Here is a 24,908-nt window from a genome sequence, read left to right on the forward strand (position 1 = left end):
ATGATATATATCTAGGTAGGTTATCTACGAGTTATATTCTATTTCATGAAATATGACCACTTCATGAAATTATTTCCGGCCAAGTAGTTAATGCCATCTGCGGCAAATCTACAATAAGTCACGTCAAAAAAAAATAATGAAATGCGAACACATCATGAAGTGATCAATTCTAAGATCTAGCCACGACATATTCACGTTTATACCTTTCGTTATACATGTTTACTGGGTAGAAGTAAATACGTTACCTAGTAAATTTATAGGCACGTCGTGTTTCTCAACTACAACGCGGTTAGTTTTCAAAACATTTAAGCATGTAATTATAATAAAGTAAACAAATAGGATTGTTGATGGGGTTGTTGTTGATGTTTCGTCTATGTGTGTACAATAAAGAATATTTGATTTGATTAAATTGTTGAAGAATTTCTTACGTTCGTCTTCCAAGATGCATATTTGTAATCTTCTTAGTACCTACTTACAAAGAGTTCAATCAATCAATCAATCAATCAATAATACTTTATTGCACAACGACATAACAAAGGACATAAACATACGAATAAAAATACGCACAATAGGCGGCCTTATTGCACTGAACACACATATTGAACTGTACTTTTCTGCTTAGTTTCTAGTTCTTGAAAGATCCTTAAATCGCATAGAGCAACACGGGCTACCAGGAGGTACCTACATCCTGTAAAATGTACAATAAGGTGCAAAAATCCAATGAGTTTCTTGCAAAGTAATAAATTAACCGGTTGCACTTAAGACCTCCTGGTTACACGATGTTTCTGTAATAGACTAAAACACCAACAGAAACATAAATTTTATAATTATGACAACTACCTAATGATTCATAATTTCACCACTGTTTACAAATAATTCGCTCAGTGACTGCACTTTCGCTCTTTGATTGTACCTACGGCTCATCCCCGCAATTGAATAACTCCACTCGTGGCTTGCTTATTCTTACTGATAGGGTTAACCCATTTTCGTTTGCATTACTTACATCGTGAAGTAGGCACTAGCTAGGTAACTAACTGTACTATCAGAAACGTGTCTACTAAAAGTGTCCTGAAATTGCAATTTGTTGCTCTGCTCACATCTTCAGGGATTAGTAAGTACGTATACATGGACAAAGATCCACTAAGTACGTCAAATTACGAATAGCTTTCGCATTGAACTGGAATGCATTGTTCAATACAGATCATGTCCAAATTGAACAATTGGATCCTAATTGGTTTTACCGTCACGTTTCTTACTCTTTGTTATAGTCAATGGTCGGTTAGGCTTCCGAGCAGGAGTAGACCGAAAACGCTATGATTATTTAAAACGAAAATTGAATTGTCGTTTTCTACTCGCATAATACTTACCTACCTACAAAGTCTTTCACAACATTTTGTTCGCATTTTGTAACTAGCCCGCCTCGCGGTTTACTATTTATTTATTTCTAATTGAATTTCTTAAGACCTTCAGATTTCAGATATAAGCTACAATAAAACCGTGGTTCTTAGAACCGGCACGATTATTAGTATTCCTTTAAAGGAGGAATTGTTTTTTAACTAGATTTGGAAACTGGAATGTGCAGATCTATACAAGATAGCGACGACCACGACTAGCGATGGCGTGGCGAAGGTCTGTAGCCTGTAGGTATTTTAATATGTAGGTAGGTACAGTCATGAGCAACATAATGTACCCACTTTAGGACTCTGTCTCACTAACATATTTGACATTTAGTAAGACTTACAGTTCAATTTGTCAAAAAGTTAATGTGACATGGTACCAAAGTGTATATATTAATGCTCGTGACCGTACCTATGCATTGTAATGGGTTGTCGAGATTGTTCCGATGTTTGTCTTTAAAAACTACATACAGTATACATCCAATCTAATATATGGAATTAAAGAGGTGTCAGATCAGAATCAGAATCATTTATTCAACGTAATTATAATAGATAAACTTGTCGAAGTTCAATTTAACATTTTTGAATCTTAAGTCATTTCGCAAGGTGTATGGCTGAGGAGAAGAAATGACAAGAAACTGCAACAGCAACACATCTTTTCAATCAACGTAGGTATACATTACTAGTTATTTAATAACTAGTTATTTAATAACTAGAGGAACACTTTTAATACCAGTATAATTATGTAGGATATTTTCGATGCTGTACCGAGAGATGGTGTTTCCTTTTCTGACACGATCTTGACTTGACGTTACTTATCTATATCTAGACCAAGTAGCAGCAATAAACCCTCATTCAGTGCTTATCGCTAACGGTCCACTCATCAGCCCATTAACGTCCCCACTGCAGGGGCACGGGCCTTCCCTATGGATGGATACGAGTAGGGAGAACGGGCCTTAAACCATCACGCGGGCCCAGTGCGGATTGATGGTTATTAACGACTGCTAATGCAGCCGGGGCCAACGGCTTAACGTGCCTTCCGCAGCACGGAGGAGCTCGAGCTGAAAACTTTTTTTTTGTGGTCACCCATCCTATGACCGGCCTTTGCGAAAGTTGCTTAACTTCAACAATCGCAGACCGAGCGCGTTTACCGCTGCGCCACCGAGCTCCTCAATCAACGGCCCACTAATGTCGATTAATTCTTTCAAATATAATCCTCTCAGATGACGACGTGCCGAGCCGAGGTTCGTGCCCAACTGGGCACCCTCACGCATGTTGTCTTCAATTTCAGGAGAGAGCCCTCAGCGCTCCCCTTTTATCCGGCAATTTGCGACTAATCTACTATATAAAGTAAAAAAAAACAAGCAGTGAATGATCCATAGAGAAACCGAGCCTCCGGCGGACCGGAGAATAAGTAAGTCACGTCGTAAAAAAAACATCAGCTACACAATATCCACGCGTGAATAGCCGAAATGAACACTCAAACGTGCCTTTTGAAGAAAACGCGCAAAGAAAATGTATTAATGGAATTAAGAAAAAACATTCTTAATGCTGAATTGTCCTCAATCTGTCCTAGACAGTTCACAATCAATGTTACTTTATCAAGGTGCTACGCAAAGTGCTAAGTAATTTGTACAGCATAACATTATCGAGCAAGGCTTCGTTTCTTGTTAATAGGTACTTACAATGATTATTTCCATTGACAATGATTGCATTCCATGGAATTAATACTATCCAGATCGTTACAAATGGAAATAAATAACTTGCTTCGCTCAGTCAGTACACAAATAGTTAGGTATTACTAATAGCAGTACAACAAAGAAGATGAAGATTTGGTGGACTGAGAGAGTAAAGAAGGAACACCCATACAGCGCTTCCCGAATACAGGCAAGCAATTCATAAATAAATTCGTATTCGGAAATGGAATAATTGCCGAGAGACATTATCAAAATAGAAGCACTGTACGGTCACGAGCATCAACTGTTCTCAGTAGTTCCTTTAGCAGTTCCTCTGAAGGAACTACTGAGCATTTTTTGTCCTTGTAGTTCCTTCAAAGGAGCTAAAGGAACTACTGAGACTACCAAACCATATTAATTTTAAATTTTCTTAATTGATCACTCCTAAAATTGGCTAAATATGCATCATCGCTCAAAGCGTGCAGCGCTTGAAGCATATTGGGGTTTTTATTCAATATGGTGTTTATTTTGTAGTTCCAGCCCTCCACTACATTTGTTGTTCATTTGTCTCCGAAAACCGACCAATTTTTTATTAGTTCTGGTTTCATCCAATAACGAGAGAAATATGATTCAAATTTTGCAAGCAAATTGTCTTCTGGAATCTCGTTTTTAATGAAAGACCAGCCACTTTCAATGATGATAACCTTTCTAATGAGTTTGTGTGCATAAACCGCATATAATCTCTTTCCTGACACTTGATACAGAAATAAAGGAACTTGGTAGTCTCAGTAGTTCCTTTAGTTCCTTTGAGGGAACTACAAGGACAAAGAATGCTCAGTAGTTCCTTCAGAGGAACTGCTAAAGGAACTACTGAGAATAGAGGACGAGCATTAATATGTATACACTTTGGTACCATGTCACATTAACTTTTTTGACAAATTGAACTGTAAGTCTCGCTAAATGTCAAACATGTTAGTGCGACAGAGTCCTAAAGTGGGTACATTATATTGCTCATGACTGTACACGTGCTTCAACAAACGGAATGACTCCCGCGAGTAGGTATGCTGTGACTGGCTAGTTTATCCACCCTACGCATAGGCAATACCAACTTTTAGTTATAAGTTGTCTTCTGAAGGCTTGCAACCATTTGTAGCTCTGTGCACCGAATCTAAACATGTATATCATTTTCAGCTTGGCTACGGATGGACGCACAGCGGGCAGCGGCGATGCCGCGCGCACCGTGCGCCGGAGTCGACGATGTCGGTGAGCAGCGACATCCGGTTCACGCGGCGCAAGCTCAGCCGGCCGTGCCGCGGCTGCTGCGCGGCGCTTGCGGCGCTGCTCGTGCTGCTGCTACTGGCTGCTGTTGCAGTTTATCTTGGACGTATGTGTTATATTGTTTATCTAATTGTAGATAGTATGTGTCAGTGATTTCTCTGCAGGAGAATCTATAATGTAAGTAGATATACACGCAGGCGGCCTTGTCATTAAGGCATACAATACACTTATATATTTTTGTATGTACACAAGCTCACGCCTATTTCCCACCGGGGTAGACTATGGAATTCCATTTGCTTCGATCCAGACACACTGCGTGTTTTTGTATGTAAGTAACAAAGTAATAAGTGAAGACAATGTGTGGCCACAATTTCTTAGCTTTTATATTTGTTAAGGTAAGATCCGTGATAGATAATCCAATGAGAAACGTCGTCTTTGTTCCGTCGGTGCATAACTTCATCGATAACCTTAGAGACATTCGATAAACTTGCCACAGTGTTCAATTGCGAGTTGGTGAATATGACATTCAAGTAGGTACCTAGTAAGTAGGTAGTTATATTGAAATTCTATATTCTTTAGCCTTGACAACAACCATGACCAATCACTTCAAATGAAAATACACATATGAGCAAATAAGTATATTACATAACATAAACAGCATATACTCGTATACGTCCCACTCCTGGGCACAGGCCTCCCCTCAATCAACCGGAGGGGGTATGGATCTTACTCCACCACGCTGCTCCAATGCGGGTCGGTGGAGGTGTTTTTTACGGCTGATAGCCGGGACCAACGGCTTAACGTGCCCTCCGAAGCATGGAATCATCTTACTTTTTCGGACAATCAGGTGATTTAATCCTGAAAAGTCCTTACCAAACAAAGGACAGTCTCACAAAGTCATTTCGACAATGTCCCGATCGGGAATCGAACCCGGACCTCCAGATCGTGAGCCTAACGCTCCAACCACTAGACCATAGAGGCTGTTAAATAAGTATATTACCTATTTACAAAAAAATAAAAATGGATACGGCACGTACTTCCTATAAAATGGTTGCGAATTACGTGTTGCAAGACACAAATATATGAGCATAGCTGACATAGCGGAAATTCTGGTGTTAATAGGTAGTCTAATAGTGGAATAGTTGATACTTAGTGCATACTAACCTACATCGAGGGATTTCAACATTTTCAACACACTATTTAGAGGCTGGGCGTTTACTAAAAGTTCACTATAAAGGTGAACGGACTGAGATGTAAAGATCAAGTAAGCCAATATGGCTTAAGTGTCTATTTTCAATCTTCGGCCCATTGTAGGTACTATCTGGTAAATGCTGGCTGGCTACAATGTAAACTAAATTACGAGGCAGTTGCATCAATTAATGCTACAGTCAAAAAACCTATATTCGTTACTTCCCTAAAACTCGAAAGTGAGTTTTAAATAGATAGGTACCTTCTTTAAGCGAACTAAGATTATATTAGTTTACCAAAATCGAAAACGAAAACCAACAGGTTGATTACCAACGTCACCAGCCCTGGTGTCAGGGTTATTATTGAGCCGCCATAGGCCCCCGACAAGACTCAAGTAACGAATACGTAGTTACATCAGTAAGTAGTAACCGGGACCAACGTCTTCACGTGACTTCCGAAGCAGCCATCTTACTTTCAGACAATCGGATGATCAGCGTAATGTCCTCACCAGAAAGTGATTTTTGTGATTTGTCCCCAACGGGATTCGAACCCGGGTACTCCGGATCGTGAGCACAACGCTCAACCACTAGACCACGGAGGTTAAAACCAATAAACGTCAAGCGAAACATGAAAAGCTCGTTCACAGCTTTTGGCATTCGGCTCCGCCTGTCTGTCAACTAGTTCGATTCACAATTGGAGCTTGGTTGCTCGTCGCCCACCTACACAATGCCATTGACAGATTGTTCTCTTACGCAACCCAATCATTGTTGATAGCTGTTGACAGTTGTTGATTACCTTCCTTTGTTGGTAAACATTCGCAGACGCGTTAGGTGAACCTGTTTTAAGTCCACGAGTTCCACGGCGATGCCTATTCTGGCCGTGACTTTATATTGGATTGAAAGGTTGCAGCTTGCTCTTTATAAGCTAATGTACCATTTATGAAATGAATATCATGCAAATAAATAGTTGATGTTGACTATTCTGAAGGCTGTGAGAGAGACAGAGTAGGTATGTACCAAGAAACATAAATTACAGTTTTGTACTAGTTTTGCAAGTATGGAAATGCGAAATGTAGAAGCGTTAGAACACCTGAGTTCAAATAGTTCAAACCCTTTTGTTTGATTCTTAGAAGAGCATCTAAATGTAGGTAATAATAGTTTATATGATTTTACAAATACAAATACACTTTATTGCACCAAAATAAAAAGAAATAATTACAAAAATACTCTTAATTAATTACATGGCAAGCGGCCTTATCGCTTAAAGCGAATTTTGAGTGTTTTTTTAGAATAAGTAAATCCGTTTACATAAAAAGTAAGTATTAAAAAATACTACAGTATATTTTTAGTGTGTAAAGTGTGTCAGGGTCGTAGTAAGTGGAATTCCGTGGTCGTTGCTTACCCCAGCTGAAGATAGACGTGATCTTATTGAGTAGCTACATGCCTGCCACAGATTAGGGGCTATAAAACTGTTTATAACAGTAATTTCGGTGGAAAAGATCACAATCGTGGGCGGACCCTCTCACCGACCATGTTAATGTGCGACAGTGTCGGTCAATGGAGTTTGTCCGTACTCCGTGAATTTGCTTAGCTTCTAGTACGGTTAGCAAATAACGCATTAGCGTCGAAATGGCGGGACCAATTGCTTAATGTTGAAATTTCATATATCGTTAGATATACTACCCATCCACTACTATTTGATACCAAAATTAAAAAAAAAAACTGGTACTTATATTTCTTATTCAAAACGCTAATAATAACTCATTCAAAGATCACTGATAGATATAATAGCTCTATGCATACATAAACTTAAACTTAAGGAGCCCATATTCGTCCCACTGCTGGGCACAAGGCAAGCACGCTCTACGCAAGGCATATTATTTTATTCCTAATGTCAGTTTTCATTACAGTTTCAACAAACTGAAATTAAGAAAATGGACTAAAACTGAAATTAAGAAAATGGACTAAACTTATATTAACGAAGCTCTTCTCTAAACTTTTGAATTTTAAGAAAAGTAAATAATTAAATTTAGTACGGCGTAAACATTTATCAAAGGTAAAAGTTCGTATTTTACATATATACATAAATTCACACCTATTTCCCATCGGGGTAAACAAAGACTAAGGAATTCCATTTGTTTCAATCCTGACACACTTCTCTTGTTTCCTTCACATTCACCAACCGTTTCATAAACGCACGCCGCAGCGTTCAGAGTAGATCGTACTGAACCTTTTCTAAGGACATGTCTAATTTGGTTTGTATTTCTGTTAACACGGAATCTTATAGGTACTTATTTAAGTAAAAAGTGTCTACGTTTTTCATTTGACGAGCTACACAAAAAGTTCTTAATGTTGAACGAATCGCATATCATTATGGCAATTTCTGTAAATGATGATCACTAAATAAATAGATACGTATTCAAGTGAAATTAATGTCATAATTTGACGCGTAAATATAGGTACTATTTGAAGAAAATTACTCTTTTAAGTACTTATCATTACGGTTACGACTATCCACACAGACAAAGTTAAATTACTACTTTATTATACAACTTTTTACGGTAATCACTAGGTACCTTACTAAGTTAAGTAAAAGCATTTGGGTAGGTAGGTACTTCCTCTCTTTCGCTCTTTAGTAAAATTATACATATAAGTATGTAGAAGTAGTATAGTTTTGTTTTATATGAAGTAGGTACATTTTGAAAAGACTGCGCGCTTCTGCCAAAGTAGTAAGTAATGAAAAAGACCGAAATTTTGTAATTACAATATATATTTTATTATATTATTTTTTTATTTTGTGCATAGTTAGGGAGGAGAGGGTGTTCTATACACGTCTGCCTACCCTTCAGGGATGAAGGCGCAATGCTATATAGTTGTTATGTTTACATAACTATATAATCGCAAATAAAATCCCACATCCCGACCCACTAGTCCTCGTTCTTGGGCGGTTCTCTCTTCATAATTAATAGGCTAATTTCCAACTAGTCAAATCAGTTACTTTTTACTAAACGTCAAAACACGAAATTACTATGGGATTTGTTTGAAAAGCACACTGTGACGTCATAGAAAAACATGATAAAAGTCAGACTTATTATAACGTTTATCTTGTTTAAAATTCATAAATAAGTTAAATATAAAAAAGAAAATGATTTTCATTATTTTTAGATGTGTCTTTATTTAGTAATCAGAATTTCATAATTTATCTTGAACCTCCTCTCTTTTTCTATCGTGTTGTGAGGTGGATTACCAACCCCATCAACCCTGGTCTCAGAATTACTATTGAGCCGCCATAGGCCCCTGACATGACCATGTAACGACTACGAACCTAGTACACGACCCAATTATATTACGTCATCCATCTCTCTCTGTACCCCAGATATTTTTGCAGCCAGTACTTGTGGTATCACGTATTATGCCCCGTCACTCGGCCCTCGGCTACGGCCTTGTTGATCTGCGACAAGTGTACGATCTAAATCAGCCCGATCTAAATATTGAATACATAATTTATTATAAGCAAACCACTAGTGGTTTAGATCATTGGGCCCACGATCTAGAGGTCCGGGTTTGATTCCCGATGGGGACACTTTCGAAAATTACTTTGTGAGACTGTCGTCCATTTGGCTAAGATTTTGCAGGTGATTCACACCTGGTTGTCCGAAAAAAAAAAGATGATTCCGTGCTTCGGAAGGCACGTTAAGCTGTTGGTCCCGGTCCCAAATGCCTCCACCAACCGCAGTGGAGTAGCGTGGTGGTTAAGTATGCTCCATAACCCTTCGGTTGATTGAGGGAAGGTCTGTGCCCAGCAGTGGGACGTATAGACTGTTTATGTTATGTTTTATAGAGGTATAAACCACTATTTATGGCCCCGACTTTGTTATTTATATTTGAAACCATGGCATTTTTTGTAAGTCAAGATCGTAGATAACACGAGAACTTGAAGACCGCAATATGTAACCTGTCAAAATAATTACCCAAACTACATTCGTTCAGTCGATTTATGGTCAAAATAGGCCTTGTTGGGAAATATGAAAGTTATGTAAGTAGCTTTACGCACGTGTTGAAAGGAAAGTGAAGATAATAATCTGTCGTGATTTTACGTTCCATTTTAACATTATCAAGTCTTTATGCTTCAACAAGTGAGTTTGGTTTTGGCTTCAATCTTTCTCAACTGGGTTTTTTTTCCATGCGACCGACAACTCCCAGTTCTACATTTAAACTATAGGTCTATCTATAGGTAGTAGGTACTTAGACGTTGCAGAACACAGAGAAAAATGAAATAGAATAGTCTAGACTCTACATTTCAATTGAATTTCCATAGTAACTCACACTAGTTAATATCGTTGCCTGTAAAGATTTAAAATTGTTGATTTAATGAATTATGACGTGCTTTTTCTGTAGCACGAGTTTTTTGACAATATCTAGATACGTATAATTTGCTTGGATAGTTGTGGAAAACATTTTTTTTACAAATTTATTTTTGTCTTGATACCATTATGGAGATACAACGCATAGAGTGAGGTAGAACACGTGGGTACATATAGATATATAGATAAAATACTTTATTGAGCACAATGGACACAAAATACAGAGATAAGGACAGCATATACAGAAAAGCACAACAGCTAGCTAGCTATATAGCTGTTAGTATAAGTAATTTTGTATGATCTCAGCAGGTAATATCAAAATAAATCCTTTCGCATTTCCGCGCCTAACGTTACTTTTTTTGTCCTTTTCCAGACATGTACTTGTTCGGCGACCCGTTGAACCGGCAGACGTTCCGAGGGTCGTTCGTGGTGGCGCAGTGGGGGGAGGGCTGGGAGGGCAGGGACCTCAACGCCACGCGGGAGGGCGCTCTGCGCCGCGCGCTGCATGACCTCTACCGCGCGTCCGATCTGCGATCCTGTTTTGTTTCTGCTGAGATCCTCGCCTTAGACAGGTATGTGTGGTTTGTATTACCTGTGTGTGTAACAAAGTGTTTGTTATGTTATGATAGCAGTGACGGATTTACCGTCCTATGGACAAGGCCATGTACTTAGTAGTATCAGCCGCCTCTTTGTCAGGCGTCATAATTAAGTAATTAAATTTGATCGAAATACCTAGATTCATTTAGTTAACTGTAATTGCCCAAGATTTCAGGGATATGTATGAAAAGTACAATTAAACATTTAAATTAAACTTACGTAGGTATATTTCTTGTTATCATAATCATATTTTCTATCATCAGTAAATTCCTTAGCTGGCACTAGGCCCGGGGCTATTGGTCTTTAGGGCAAATCCGCTCTGCGTGGTAAGTAAAAGTTATACCAACTTACCAATATAGGTGTGGCAGGGTGCTGCCATAATATATATGCTTAATGTACTTATTTCATCTTATACAATTTGAAGGAGCATCGGAGATAGGTATTAAGTAATTAAACTTTTTTATTTAGCGTAATTGACAGAATATTTACTGATTTTGTGTTGAATGTTTAGGTATTAAGTAAGTAATTAAACTTTTTTATTTAGCGAAATTGACAGAATGTTTACTGATCAGCCTCCGTGGCCTAGAGGTTAGAGCGTTAGGCTCACGATCTAGAGGTCCGGGTTCGATTCCCGATGGGGACATCCTTTGTTTGGTAAGGACTTTTCAGGCTTGAATCACCTGATTGTCCGAAAAAGTAAGTTAATTCCGTGCTTCGGAGGGCACGTTAAGCCGTTGGTCCCGGCTAGTAGCCGTAAAAACACCTCCACCAACCCGCAGTGGAGCAGCGTGGTGGAGTATGTTCCATACCCCCTCCAGTTGATTGAGGGGAGGCCTGTGCCCAGCAGTGGGACGTATATAGGCAGTTTATGTTATGTTTATGTTACTGATTTAATTTGCCAGAAACTAGAACGCGAACGTCATTTGACTAAATTATGGTCCGCAGCAAAAGTGTATACGACGTTACGTCACAAAATGTTATTATAACGAATATTTTGGTGCGTGAAGTTCACTTCACGTAATGAAATAATGTAGGTAACTTCCGGGTAATACTTCCACATTGTAATTTTATTATGCCGTTCTTGTTATCTCCAAAAATGTGACAAAACATAGCACTGGCAACTTTGTCACATTACAGTTACGTAAAACACTTTAGTTAAGTACCCAATTTTCAATAAGTAAATATGATGATGTATATAAGTATACAGGTGGTAATGACGTCATAACGAAATTTTGAGGGATGTTTCAGACCAAGATTCTGAGTTGGTATCAAGTGGAATTTTCCGTAGCAAAAGTATGGAAAAGGTACTAAAATTTTCATGAATTTTCCGACGGAATAAAAACTTGATATTAACTCATAATCATGGTCTGAATCATCCCCCTCTACGGTGTCACTAACTTCCTGTATGTGTGTAAGTAGATATGATTTCATTTTACACTGATCATATTGTTATTACAAAAGAAGCTCGTTTAAATATTTTGTTTATTCGAAAGACTCTCTTCTAAAGATATTAAATAAGAGTGATGTAAGTCGATTATATAGTCGGTTTAGATTTAGAGATTTCATACTTTATAAATGTACTTTTTTGTACGTCGTATACGCATGTACGGTCACGAGCATTAATATGTATACAATTTGGTACCATGTCACATTAACTTTTTTGACCAATTGAACTGTAAGTCTCACTAAATGTCAAATATATTAGTGCGACAGAGTCCTAAAGTGGGTGCATTATACGTATATTGCTCATGACTGTACGGTCACAAGTACTAACATGTATACACTTTGAAACCATGTCACATTAACTTTTTTGACAAATTGAACTGCAAGTCTCACTAAATGTCAAATATTATAGTTCGACAGGGTTCTAAAGTGGGTATATGATATTGCACATGGCTGTACCTTATATAGTTACAGATTCTTTTAATATTCCTAGAGTGCACTGACATACTATGCTAAAGTGCAAGAAATGTGGACTGTGTGCTTAGTATTGCTTTGGAATAGTGATGTTCTGTTACAATTATTTCAAGTACTTAATACATATTAGTTTGTATGCACCATTAGCTCCCTTTTACGACGTGACCAGGATGAGGATCAGTGGAGTAGTACAATTTGTATTTTTCCTTTTGCCCCAGACCTTACCGAGTATACACTTTGAGTTCAAAGGAGATAATCCATAAATTACTTCTTCTTCTTTTTTACCGACTTCAAAAAGGGAGGAGGTTCTCAATTCGACCGTATATTTTTTTTATGTTTGTTCGGGAATAACTTCGTCTTGTATGAACTGAATTTTTCTTCTATCATGTGGGGTTGTAATTGTCTAACTCCAACGCCAAAGGCCCCTGACAATGCATGGGCATTGTCAGGGTAAAGACTACTTACATCAGTAAGTACCTAGTAACCGCGACCAACGGCTTAACCTGCCTTCCGAAGCACGGATCATCTAACTTTCGGTCAATCAGGTCATCAGTCTGTAATAAATTACGTGATTTTACACCATGTCATTTGAACAATCTGCACTTTAATATCTTCAATAGTATAATGACGATGAAAAAGTGATGTAAAGTTGAAACATCGTCGCTTATTCCAATATGAGGTGGAGAAAGTGGCACTTTCTCGAAATCTCTGGAGGTTGATCTGATCGTGATCGAGACTGCAAATTGCACTTGCTAAACAATGTTATCTAATAGGAAAATTGAAGAGAACAAAGACTTTAAACTATAATAAACTACAACCATAATCAATATGAACAAAAAGAGAACGACTATATCGTAACTTCCTCATAATTCCAATCTGTTTTAGAAAATTGTTTCACGTTTAGAAAGGAACTTTACGCTTATAAAGCGGCATATTTAAAAAGAACATGCAAGTCACAATTATTTTACGGATGAATAGATTAGAATGTCTCTTAAATAGACTTTGGTACAGTGTAGATATCTTAATGTTCGTATTTTTATCTTGGTTCTATAGTTAGATTTCTCCAAATAAATAGGTAGGTACCTAGAGTAGATAACCTAAATATAAGGTAATTTCGCTGGCTGTGCTTTTTGGTAATAAGAAATAATTTGTGATGACAATGTAGTTTAGATCATCATCATCATCTCCGTAGCATTATCCCGTTTTTCACAGGGTCCGCTTACCTAACCTACAGATTTGATAGGTCCGGTTTTTTACAGAAGCGACTGCCTGTCTGACCTTCCAACCCGCGAAAGAAAAACCAGCCCAATACAGTAGGTCACATAGGTATGTGACCTATGTGACCTACTGTACCTACTGTGACTTCGGAGGTCCGAAGATGCATTTCTTGGGAACGTGGGTTTCCTCACGATATTTTCCTTCAGCGCTGCTCCTTTGTGATCTAAACATGAATTCGAAAACAAATACGACAATCATTGCCTGTGATTGTCGTATTTGTTATTAAACTGCGACCTCAAAGTAACAATGTAGGTAATGTGTAAGTGACAAAATAGTTTAGAATAAAAAAAAAATAAGCAAGTGTGTATTTGTTGAAGAAAAATAATGTTTCTAACATCGCATCGGCATCGTACTAAACATCTGTTAGGTATTCACATAGATAGATAGATAGATAGATAAAATACTTTATTGAGCACAATGGACACAAAATACAGAGATAAGAACAACATATACAAAAAAAGCACAATTGCTCATGCAGCAATTTCTTCCAGACATCAATAGCAACCAATGGCAATAGTAAGCTTTGAAAATAATAAATAAGTTACAACAGCATGTCCAATTAAGCATCTTATAAGTACTTACTTAAAACGTGCGTGAAATTGAGCCCGACTATGACTTACAAATAGTTATCTTAATAGACATATTGATGCGATTAAAACTGTATCGGTGAGATATGGTGTCTGATATGGTCATTGTAGCTGACACGAGAAAGTAACCGTACGTGCCCTGTTTTGAGGTGGCTCCGCGCTTTCTATACGTCTTTTCTGTACCACTTTATTGTTCCGGCCTATGTCGCGGCCCTTTCTTCTTCCGTGTATAGCATGTAAATTACAAGTTTCATCGCTTACGTTCTCAATTTCGTAAAATGAAAAGAACCTAGAATGATGATACATTCACGACAGCGTTCAGTTTTAGAAAGGGATTTATTTATTTATTTATTATGGACAACTTACAAGCTACACTCTGCACATGCAAAGTTACAGACAATAAAAAAAAGATTAAGAGCTAGCTCAATTACAAGTAGTCACAGCATGCACAATCAAGTGAACAAGAAAAACAAGATGACCTAGAGGATGACTTTATATCGATGGTTGTTATGCCCTCTTAGACGATGCCCTGAGCCGAGGTTCGCGCCCAACTGTTGTCTTAAATTTTGTACCGGGTGAGACCCATCAGCGCTCCCCATTTGTCCGGCGAAGTAGTTATGGCTATTTGCGGCAAATCTACAATAAGTCACGTCAAAAAAAAGATGGTTATTATGTACTAAGTAGGTACTTACAAATATACTTTATTGCGCCAAAATAAAAGGAAATATTTAGAAACTCTTAACAGAAACTCTTAACTAAGTACATGGTAAATGGCGGCCTTCTCGCTTAAAGCGATTTCTTCCAGACAACCGTAAGGCGAGGAAATATGTAAAAATTGAAATTGAAAGATTGCGGGTGCAAACTCACGACTACATAAGTTCACGACTATTTCCCAATTGGAGTAGGCAGAGATACATCCATCGCAAGATGTACAAGTACCCATAACTTACTGACCTGTTCTGTGTGTGTCTGTGCTTTGTGTTACTTATAATAAGTGTCATTAAATCTTTGGCGTACCTATAACTAATTTAGTTTATCACATGAAATGGTACGGCAATCTATGTTTAGTGTGACTGCAATGAATAAACCAGTGCGAACGGCCTCTGTGGTCCAGTGGTTGAGCGTTGAGCTCACGATCCGGAGGTCCCGGGTTCGAATCCCGGTGGGGACATATCAGGAAATGATTTTCCTTGGGGGTCTTTGTGATCCCCAGTTTGGTTAGGACATTACAGGCTGATCACCTGATTGTCTGAAAGTAAGATGATCCGTGCTTCGGAAGGCAAGTTAAGTCGGTGGTCCCGGTTATTACTTACTGATGTAAGTGAGTAATCGTTATGTGAGCCATGTCAGGGGCCTTTGGCGGCTCAATAATAACCCTGACACCAGGGTTGATGAGGTTGGTAATTCACCTCACAACCCACACGATAGAAGAAGTGCGTACAGTTCACCATACCTATCTATTTTTGGCGAATATCTTGAGTGGTTATAGGGTGGTTTGTATGGTTTACCCACATTTATTTCGTATAGAATATTTATTAACTTTGTTTTGTTATTTCCAGCGCGGATGACGGCGACCGTGTCCACTTCGAGGTGTCGTTTGAGCCTATCTTCACCGCAGTGAGCACAAGCGAGGTGGCTGCTGTCATCTCCAGGGAGCTCAGCCAACCGACCGTCTACCTCGACAGCCTCAATCTACTGCCTGAGTCTTTGCACTTGGAGGTATGCACCTGACATAATAATATGTATTATGAAATATTGCCTCAGTTATTGATCAATTATATTTATCATGTAGGTAATTACGTACGGTCACGAGCATTAATATGTATACACTTTGGTACCATGTCACATTAACTTTTTTGACAAATTGAACTGTAAGTCTCACTAAATGTCAAATAATACCTATGTCAGTGCGACAGAATCCTAAAGTACGTACATTATATTGCTCATGACTGTACTTTCTGTAGGTACGTAATCAAATTAAAGTTAATCAATCTACTTGTTTCGTGTTGTGGTCAATAATGTCCCAAATGTCAGGGTTAGGTACATCAGTAAGTAGTAACCAGTTCCAACGGCTTAACGTGCCTTCCGAAGCACGGATCATCTTACCTTCAGACCCTCAGGTGATCAGCCTGTAATGCCAAACTAGGGCTCATAAAGTGACACATACATACATACATAAACACACGCCTATTTCCCACCGGGGTAAGCAGAGGCTATAGAATTCCATTTGCTTTGTTTATATTGGCCAAGTATGTTAGCCCAACTATGCCTGATGGTAAACATATAATGGTACCCTAATTGCAGTAGCAACTGAAAAGCAACGCAATGAGTTAGTTACGAATCAGTTGCGACTACCATACTGGCCCACTAGCAGCTTCGAAAAAAACCAAAACAAAGTAGTAGGTTTTATGTGCTCATAAAGTGATTTTTGTGGTATTCGCTAGATACCTGAACAAACAGGTTTATTTGTCATTTCTTCGTCACTATAAATACGGAAACGACGTCTACTTTGTTAATTGAAACAAACAATGCGTAACACCTAATTAAAATACATATTATAAATATCGTGTTCATAAAGTTACAAAGAGTTATGATATTATATATTCAGTTATTATAATTATTCAGGCGGTGACCTAACCGCTCCGTTGCTTATAATATAGACAACGACATACCCACTCATTTTTCAGCCTAATGAGTTTTACTTGTGCATAATCATGTCTAATTATTCGCTAAATAATATACCCTGCCAGGCCCCACTGAGTACGAAATTGGGGTTAACATACATACGGTCACGAGCATTAATATATATACACTTTGGTACCATGTCACATTAACTTTTTTGAGAAATTGAACTGTAAGTCTCACTAAATGTCAAATATGTTAGTGCGGCAGAGTCCTAAAGTGGGTACATTATATTGCTCATGACTGTACATATTAACATAACTAACCTCTATATACAATACATAGACTCACGCCTATTTCCCACCGGAGTAAAGCCTTTGACTGCTTTACGTACCCTCCGAAATACGATCATCGTACTTTCGAACAATCGGGTGATCAGCCCGCATTGTCCTAATGAAACTAGGGTGAATTTGTATCTATTTTGACTTGACCATAGGTACTTACTTAGTGTAGGTATACAAATGGATTAATATACAATAAGATTCATTGATATTCAAAATTTACCTTTCGACTGTTTTAAGACATTAATTAAACATAAACTTTGTCAAAAAAAAAATTATAAGGGTTAGTGATTATTTAGAAGATATGAATGCATGGGATTAATTGTCTGGGAACTAATATTGTGCAGCCAAACTACTAAATTATATAATAATATCAAAGTTTTTTTTAAAATAATAATGACTAAGGCCCTGTGCCGAGGTTTTTCTTGCGTTGTGAGAAACTGCAGTAGTTTTACGCGGATGAGACGTTCCTTATGTAAAAATATACGATTCAAAGTTACTGTACTTATAAAATATTTTTGAATTTATAGTTATTACAAAGCGGAGTAAGTATGTCTTTAAGATGGGCGACATTAAAACCATAAACACCAGCTCTTCTAAGCGTCACCTTAACCTTTATTGGTTGTCATACACGCCTTTCCAATTTGCGAGGCGCGAGTAAGATTGACAGCAAACATAATTACCTCGCAAAACTAATCACACGAGTCATTAGCTAATTATCTATAAGATAGTAAGGTCGTCTGAGCCTTTACGACATGAAAACGTCATTAATTGATATTTACAAATCATTCAATATTTACCTACGTTAAGTAGAAATAGGTAAGTACTTAAAAGTTCTTATATACATAGTTTTAAGTTTACGCGGTTATTATAAAAATTAAAACACATCATAACGGGTTCTTACCGCGTTTAAAGCAGGGATATGAGACTCCCGATATTTCGACACTGTTGCAAGTGCCATGATCACGGGATGACTGATGAGATTGGAATGGAATTGGATTGTGGTGGTGGAATATCGGGAGTATCATATCCCTGCTTTAAACGCGGTAAGAACCCGTTATTGTGTTTTAAGTACTTATATATTAAAGAAACTGAACATTATTCTTTATTAATAAATCTAACGGAGTGTAGAATGCCTAATGTCAGTAAGTACTACAAGAAAACTCCTCGAAAGTCTCCCGTTTGTGGATAGGTTTAAGCAATTAATCTGTAATATTTTTTGAATGGAAGCAAAAAAATCGTAGCTCTGGCCTCTATAATAAGGTTTCACCTCTCTTTTAACCAAGTCACAATGCTTTAGCGAAAGTAAACGAATTGTAACAATGATAGTTACTTAAGGTACCCATTGAGTTAAATATTACTGTCTTTACGCACATTATTCTTTTGTTTTCGTGAAGTAACATACAAGCTATGGAACTCGTTAAAAAGTGATTAGGTAGTTTATGTAGACCGATTAGGTAGGTACTTAGAATAAGATATTTTCTTTTGTATATACCTACCTGGTCTATCTCATTATCATCATCTCCCTAGCATTATCCCTGAGCACATGCTAATCATTTATGATCCAAACATGAATTCGAAAACAAATTCGACCGATCATTCGAACCTGCGACCTTAAAGTGAGAGGCATGCGATCTACCAACTGGGCTACCACGTCTCATACCTAGCCTATCCTATTTTATTTTGCCTAGTTTATTGTATATAGTACTTAATAGGTATTATATTCTCTATCACACAAGTACTTCAAACAAATCAAAAAACGTTTACTTAACTACCTACGGGTTTGTGTTCAGACCGAGAATTCGATTAATTGGACAATAATTTGTGTATCACAATATTTTGCTAAAATAATTGAATTGGAAGCATTAAAAAAACATTTTTAGTGTAGGTAGAGCACCTAAGTATTACATGTTTTTACATTTTGTGCCAACCCCACCTAGAGCGGGATAAATAGCAGGAGGCTGATAATGAGGCTACCTAAGTTTTACTACACTTAAAGGCAAAATCAATATCTAACTAGTTCTAATATCTGTGAAAGTCAGGACCGCCTGTGTAGTATCACATATCTTAATACGCACAATTGCGTACTTACTGAACATTGGCATAGGTTTCAGAATGATAGTTGTAGCCGTTAACGAGATACAGGAGGGTTAAAATGGCCACATGAAAGCAATCATCTAAGATAGCAATATTGCTATTTGACATTTGTTTGCATTGCGCACTTAATTTTATATGCGCAAATGTCAAATTGCAATATTGCTTTGTTAGATGAATTGCTTCGATGAGGCTATTTTAACCCCCCAGAAATACACCCGCGGTCCTGACGTTAGGATGGCCCGTGTATAAGAAATACAATTTAGCGCTCATAGCTATAAAGTACAAATCTTCACAATCTTAGTACATTAGCTCTCTCTCTCTCTATTTAAGAGCTGCGCTCTTGTCGGTGGAGTAACCGCCATTCCTCTCTTCTTCCCGCCAAAACCTTCACCTCCCGATACGACACGACCTGCACCTTCTCTTTTATTTGTTTCATAAATGTTATCCTAGGTCTACCCCTTCCTCTCTTCCCTTCAATTTTTCGTTCTATAATGTTTGTTATAAATGAATCGTGTCGTATCAGGTGGCCAATCATATTTCCTCTCCGGTTCTTCCCATTTTCATTACTCCATAGATAGGGCGTGTAGAACGGTGGTTGCCCCAATTGCCTTCCGTTCCGCAGTACACCGACCAATTTCTCAATCGATGATGTTCTAGTTAGAGCCCTACCAGAATGCATTTCCTCGGCCTCCAACCAGTACTGATACCGCTGCTGCCCGGCATCAGGGGTACGCTTTTGAAGTAGCGGCGCCTACTCGCTACGTCACAGGATCGTCATAGAACCTAAGTAGCATTTTATAGATTAGCCCGTCCCAGTGAGCTACCCACTACGTTCTGCTAATCCTGTCGCTGTTTGGTCGGGGACTGCTTATTTTTATATTCGCAGCTAACCATCATATCTGATGGCCGTTCCACTATCCGCCACCTGTGGACCCCGTAGATGGCCTACAGCTGAGCCTACTACAACATTAGCTCAAAATGCGTATAATATTTCTGCATATATTTTATTAAGATGTGATACTACATAGACGGCCCTGACGTTCACATAACAAATCCGCCATAACATAAGTTCACGACTATATCCCAATTGGGGTAGTCAGAGGAACATCCGTCACACACAAACAAATCTATTATTATTATTAATAGCCCTCAATGTCCCACTGCAGGGCAAAGGCCTCTCTTCCCTTCTTCCACTCCTCCCTGTCCCCAGCTTGTTCGTGCCACTAAACAAATCTATTCCAATTAATTTCCAGGAGAACTCTGTAATATCGTCGCAAGCCCTAAAGGAGTCCGATACGACGCCGCTAGCGGCACCGACAACTGAGCCCATACCCGAGGAAGTGGAGGAGGTTCGAGAATGTTCTCCAATCACCCTTACCCTCTGCTCTCACCTGCCATACAACTCCACCAGCTACCCCAACCTGGTGGGGCACGCCTCCCGAGACGCCTTATTGCGAGATCTAGTGGCATACAGGGAACTCCTGGATGCAGAGTGCTCATTTCTTGCTCAAGTAAGTATTTTTCTTTAACGCACCTACATAAACTCATGCCAGTAATCCCCAGGCAGAGCCACAAATGGTGAGAAGATGTCACTTTTGATCATGAAATTCTAAATCATCCCCCTCATTATTTGTTACGATTTCACTAACATCACCCATCTACTTGTAAGTAACATCGTACCAAACACTGAGGGGAAAGATTCAGCTCTATTCTAAATATGAAGTAGAATTTTCCATCACAAATGTATAGAATTGAAAATAAGTAGTTCAAAAAATAAAAAAAGGTCAAATACAAAGTCCTAAGAAAGACATAGTTTTCTTCGTCATTCTATTCTACAATACAATACAAAACAATACAAATATATATTATTTTACTGCACCAAAGTAAAAAAATACATTAACTAGGCAAATGGCGGCCTTATCGTTTAAAGCGATTTCTTCCATAAGGCGAGGAAATATTAATATGTCTACTTTATAATGTTCTATAACATGTTTCAGGACTTCGTATGTCAAATGCTGCAGCCCCGTTGCGAGGGTGCACACGTGACCCGACCCTGTCGCGCGTACTGCCGGGCCTTCCACGCCGGCTGCGGGGCTCGCCTGCCAGACCGGCTGAAGCCGCACTTCGACTGCGGCAGGTTCCCAGACTACTTCGGACCAGGATCGTGTACTCCTGAGCCAGGTGATACGTAAATCATTGTCATAAGTTACTGGACTCTACTAACTCGCATCGAAGTCATAAAATAAAGAATATTCCTTTTCCTCTTGCACCAATTCCGAGCAGGGTGGAGATTGTTGCACCTCTAGGTCTTGCTTCAGTCTTAAAAGGCCGTAAGTCGTTAAGAGAGCGCGGACACTTACACGTTAGACAGCACACGGTAAGAATGAGGTTTTGTGTGGAGTCTCCGAAGTGCCGTGGTGGAATGGGTATGCTCCATGCAGTGGTGGCCCTGGCAAAATATTTAGGTGGTGTGAGACCTCAAAAGTTGCTCCCCTCTAGATACGGGGTTGTTGGTCAGGGTAGATCAGTCTTGTTGATTGTGCCCCCCCTATTTCGGCGCCCGGTGCGTTCGCACCGCCCTAAGGCCGCCACTTATGGTATGACGTAGAATGTAGTAGAACATAGAGGATTTATGTTATGTTTACTAAAACTACATCAGAGTGCTAGATCCACAATCCGCTTATAAGTAAATTGTAGATTGCCTCGTATAAGATATATTTACGCAAAAGACACGTCTCACACCCACTGCTTCACAGAAACGACTTCAGTTTAAAGGGAAACGCTTAATGCCTAAATGGCAGTCGTATTTGCGGATAACTTTCTTATGTCTGCGAGAAGTATCACGGTGGCGAAAGTGAATACTAGGCAATTAAGAAATTGTGAATACAATGACACCGTAAAGACAATTCGTCTCGTATTTTTATGCTTCACTGCTAGAGCATGAAAGCCTAATTTTGCTCTTGAGTTTACACATGCACACCTGTTTACCTACAATGCCAACTTGCTGTTAACCATATGATAAAAAGTAAAGAGCGTAGTACCTATTCAAAGAATATATTGCAATCCCAGATATAAGTACATACCTAAAGGCACACCCACGAAGATAAAAATAGGATCATGTATCATCATCATCATCATCAGCCGTACGACGCCCACTGCTGGGCATAGGCCTCCCCCAAGGATCTCCACGACGATGTAATTTCAATATAATGCAAATTTAGGTCAAATATTTAAACACTAACGCGGCAATGTGCGAGTTCGCTCGTACAACATCAGAAATGTTTGTTTGCAATAGTGTGAGTATAAAAAACAAACAGGATGTGATCGTTTTTTGTTCAATAAAATTTTACTTACTCTTTTTTATTTGCGATTATCCAGGCTGTAGCGCTGGTCTCCAACGACTAGCACTATCTCGGAGAGCATGTGACGGCGTGCCGGACTGCGCGGACGCAGAGGACGAGCGCGCGTGCGCACACTGCGCGGCGGCGGGCGACACGGGGCTGCGCTGCGCACTGAGCGCGCGCTGCCTGCCCGCGCACCTGCGCTGCGACGGCACGCCGGACTGCCCCGATGGCAGCGACGAGAGTGGCTGCTGTGAGTACATATTACTTTGTTGCCACGTTTGTGGATGTATATTATTACCTACTTCCTAGATCTAAATACAAACTCAGATAGGGAGACGATCGACACCAGAAATGTTTATTTGCAATAGTGTGAGTATAAAAAACAAACAGGATGTGATCGTTTTTTGTTTAATAAAATTGTACTTGCAGACAAACAATGGCCTTACCTCACAATAAACTGTAATTGGCGCCCAACATGGGGCATAATTAGTTTCATATTAAATGTCATTTATATGTACCCATATAAATTACTGAGTCAATTCCACAGTATGGGTTTCTCGCTCACTGGCGGCATGGCGGCGAGAGACGGCGGAGTCGACCCTGGGCGCAGTCCGCAGCCGCGCCGGGTACGCGGTGTGGGCGGAGCGAGGGCGCGCTGGGAAAGTGTGCGCAGCCCCATACGAAAACGACAAACGAGCCTTAACAAGCCTGTCCATATCGCTGTGCAGAGTTTTGACTTTTAAGTAAGTAGGAATTTAGATGTTTAAGTTGTTTGGCAACAAAGGAAGATATAAAAAATACTGCACAGACAGTAGATAAAAATTAGACCTACGTAGGCACTAGTACTAAGACGTGAATGGACTACCTGTTAGAAATACTTCGAGCGAGCATTTCAAGACGAGAATGTATAAAATATTAAGTCAAGTCGCCCGTTTTTGACTTTAAAGCTATCGTTAAAAACTTAGGCTTTACTAATTGGTCCATCATTTCATTAACAGGACAGCGATAAGTGCGGAAGTAGTACCTGATGCTGAAGAAGAAAGTAATGAAGATGAGAATGTTCCTCGGAGGGAGCCTCCGGAATACGTAGAGGTGGTCGACCCGTTCGCGCCCGAAATAGCGTTCATCAAGAGCGAGTGTCCTCAAAGGAGAGTCATCAAAGTCGTTTGTGATCAAATAGGTAAGTCAAGCCTTTCTTATTTACTTAATTACCTACTTAATGTTCTTTGCAATGATTCTTATCAAATATATGCTGTGCAACAACCTCAAAATACCATGCCGCAATAGGGGTGTCATTGTTTTTCAAAGGTATAGAGGTAACCTGGTATTTAATTATCTTTGAAAAAGTTTCAAACTAGCATAGGTATACAAACTTGAAAAAGGCATACCTAACGACTTTGGCTGTAAGTTCGTGTGTTTCTATCTACCCACAGATAAGAAGTTATAAGTTTGAACCATTTGTTCTAGAATGTGGTTTACCTTCTGCGCGTGTGGCGCGTGCTCGCAGCGGCGTGGAGGGCCTGCCGCGCTCGGCACAGCCGGGGAACTGGCCGTGGCACGCGGCGCTGCTGCGCGCGCACGTGCATGCCTGTGACGCCGCACTCATACACCCCTCCTGGCTCATCACTACTGCTTCTTGTTTCCAGGTGCCTTGGCTAAATTGTGATAAAATAGGATTTTTGTAGCGAATCTTTAAGTACCTATTAAATACAAATTAAGTAATTTTGTACTTTTTAGAGAATGTTTCGTTAAATGATTGATCACTCCTAGATTTCAGTTGGTTCTTTTTTTGTTGCGACGTTTTGCTAGCTAATTAACCATCGCAACTTTATAACTTTTTGCAGGGCCAACCTAAAGCCGAATGGACTGCTAGATTGGGAACCGTGCGGATACAAAGCACGACTCCATGGCAACAAGAGCAGAGGATTGTCGGCATGGTGCGGTCTCCAGTTGAGGGCAGCATGTTAGCTTTGGTTCGTTTGGAAGAGCCAGTGGAGATCACAGACTTCGTCCGACCGGCGTGCTTGCCAGAACCGGGAGTCAACAGCGACAACGGTATCTGCAACACGCTGGGCTGGACCAGGAACAGAGATCAGCTTCAAAGAATACATGTGGTCACAAGTCCCATGAACACGTGTGAGAACGTCAGCATAGCGACTGTGAACGGAATTTGCGCAGAACCACTGTACGATCAGGATGATTGTGACGTAAGTTTTGTCATTC

General features: G+C 39.3%; 1 protein-coding gene across 1 annotated transcript in view; it reads left to right on the top strand.

Moving 5' to 3' along the window:
• The window catches only part of LOC126367606 (atrial natriuretic peptide-converting enzyme), a 51,981-nt gene that overhangs the window by 26,154 nt on the left and 919 nt on the right, over positions 1-24,908 (top strand). Inside the window, exons 2-11 of the mRNA XM_050011211.1 lie at positions 4,265-4,457; positions 10,276-10,474; positions 15,841-16,000; positions 20,595-20,852; positions 21,339-21,522; positions 22,720-22,935; positions 23,233-23,428; positions 23,684-23,865; positions 24,153-24,331; positions 24,530-24,892. Coding sequence (XP_049867168.1) covers positions 4,265-4,457; positions 10,276-10,474; positions 15,841-16,000; positions 20,595-20,852; positions 21,339-21,522; positions 22,720-22,935; positions 23,233-23,428; positions 23,684-23,865; positions 24,153-24,331; positions 24,530-24,892 — 2,130 coding nt within the window. The remainder of the gene's footprint in view (positions 1-4,264; positions 4,458-10,275; positions 10,475-15,840; positions 16,001-20,594; positions 20,853-21,338; positions 21,523-22,719; positions 22,936-23,232; positions 23,429-23,683; positions 23,866-24,152; positions 24,332-24,529; positions 24,893-24,908) is intronic.

The sequence above is a fragment of the Pectinophora gossypiella genome, chromosome 6, assembly GCF_024362695.1.
Source record: "Pectinophora gossypiella chromosome 6, ilPecGoss1.1, whole genome shotgun sequence".
NCBI lineage: Eukaryota > Metazoa > Arthropoda > Insecta > Lepidoptera > Gelechiidae > Pectinophora > Pectinophora gossypiella.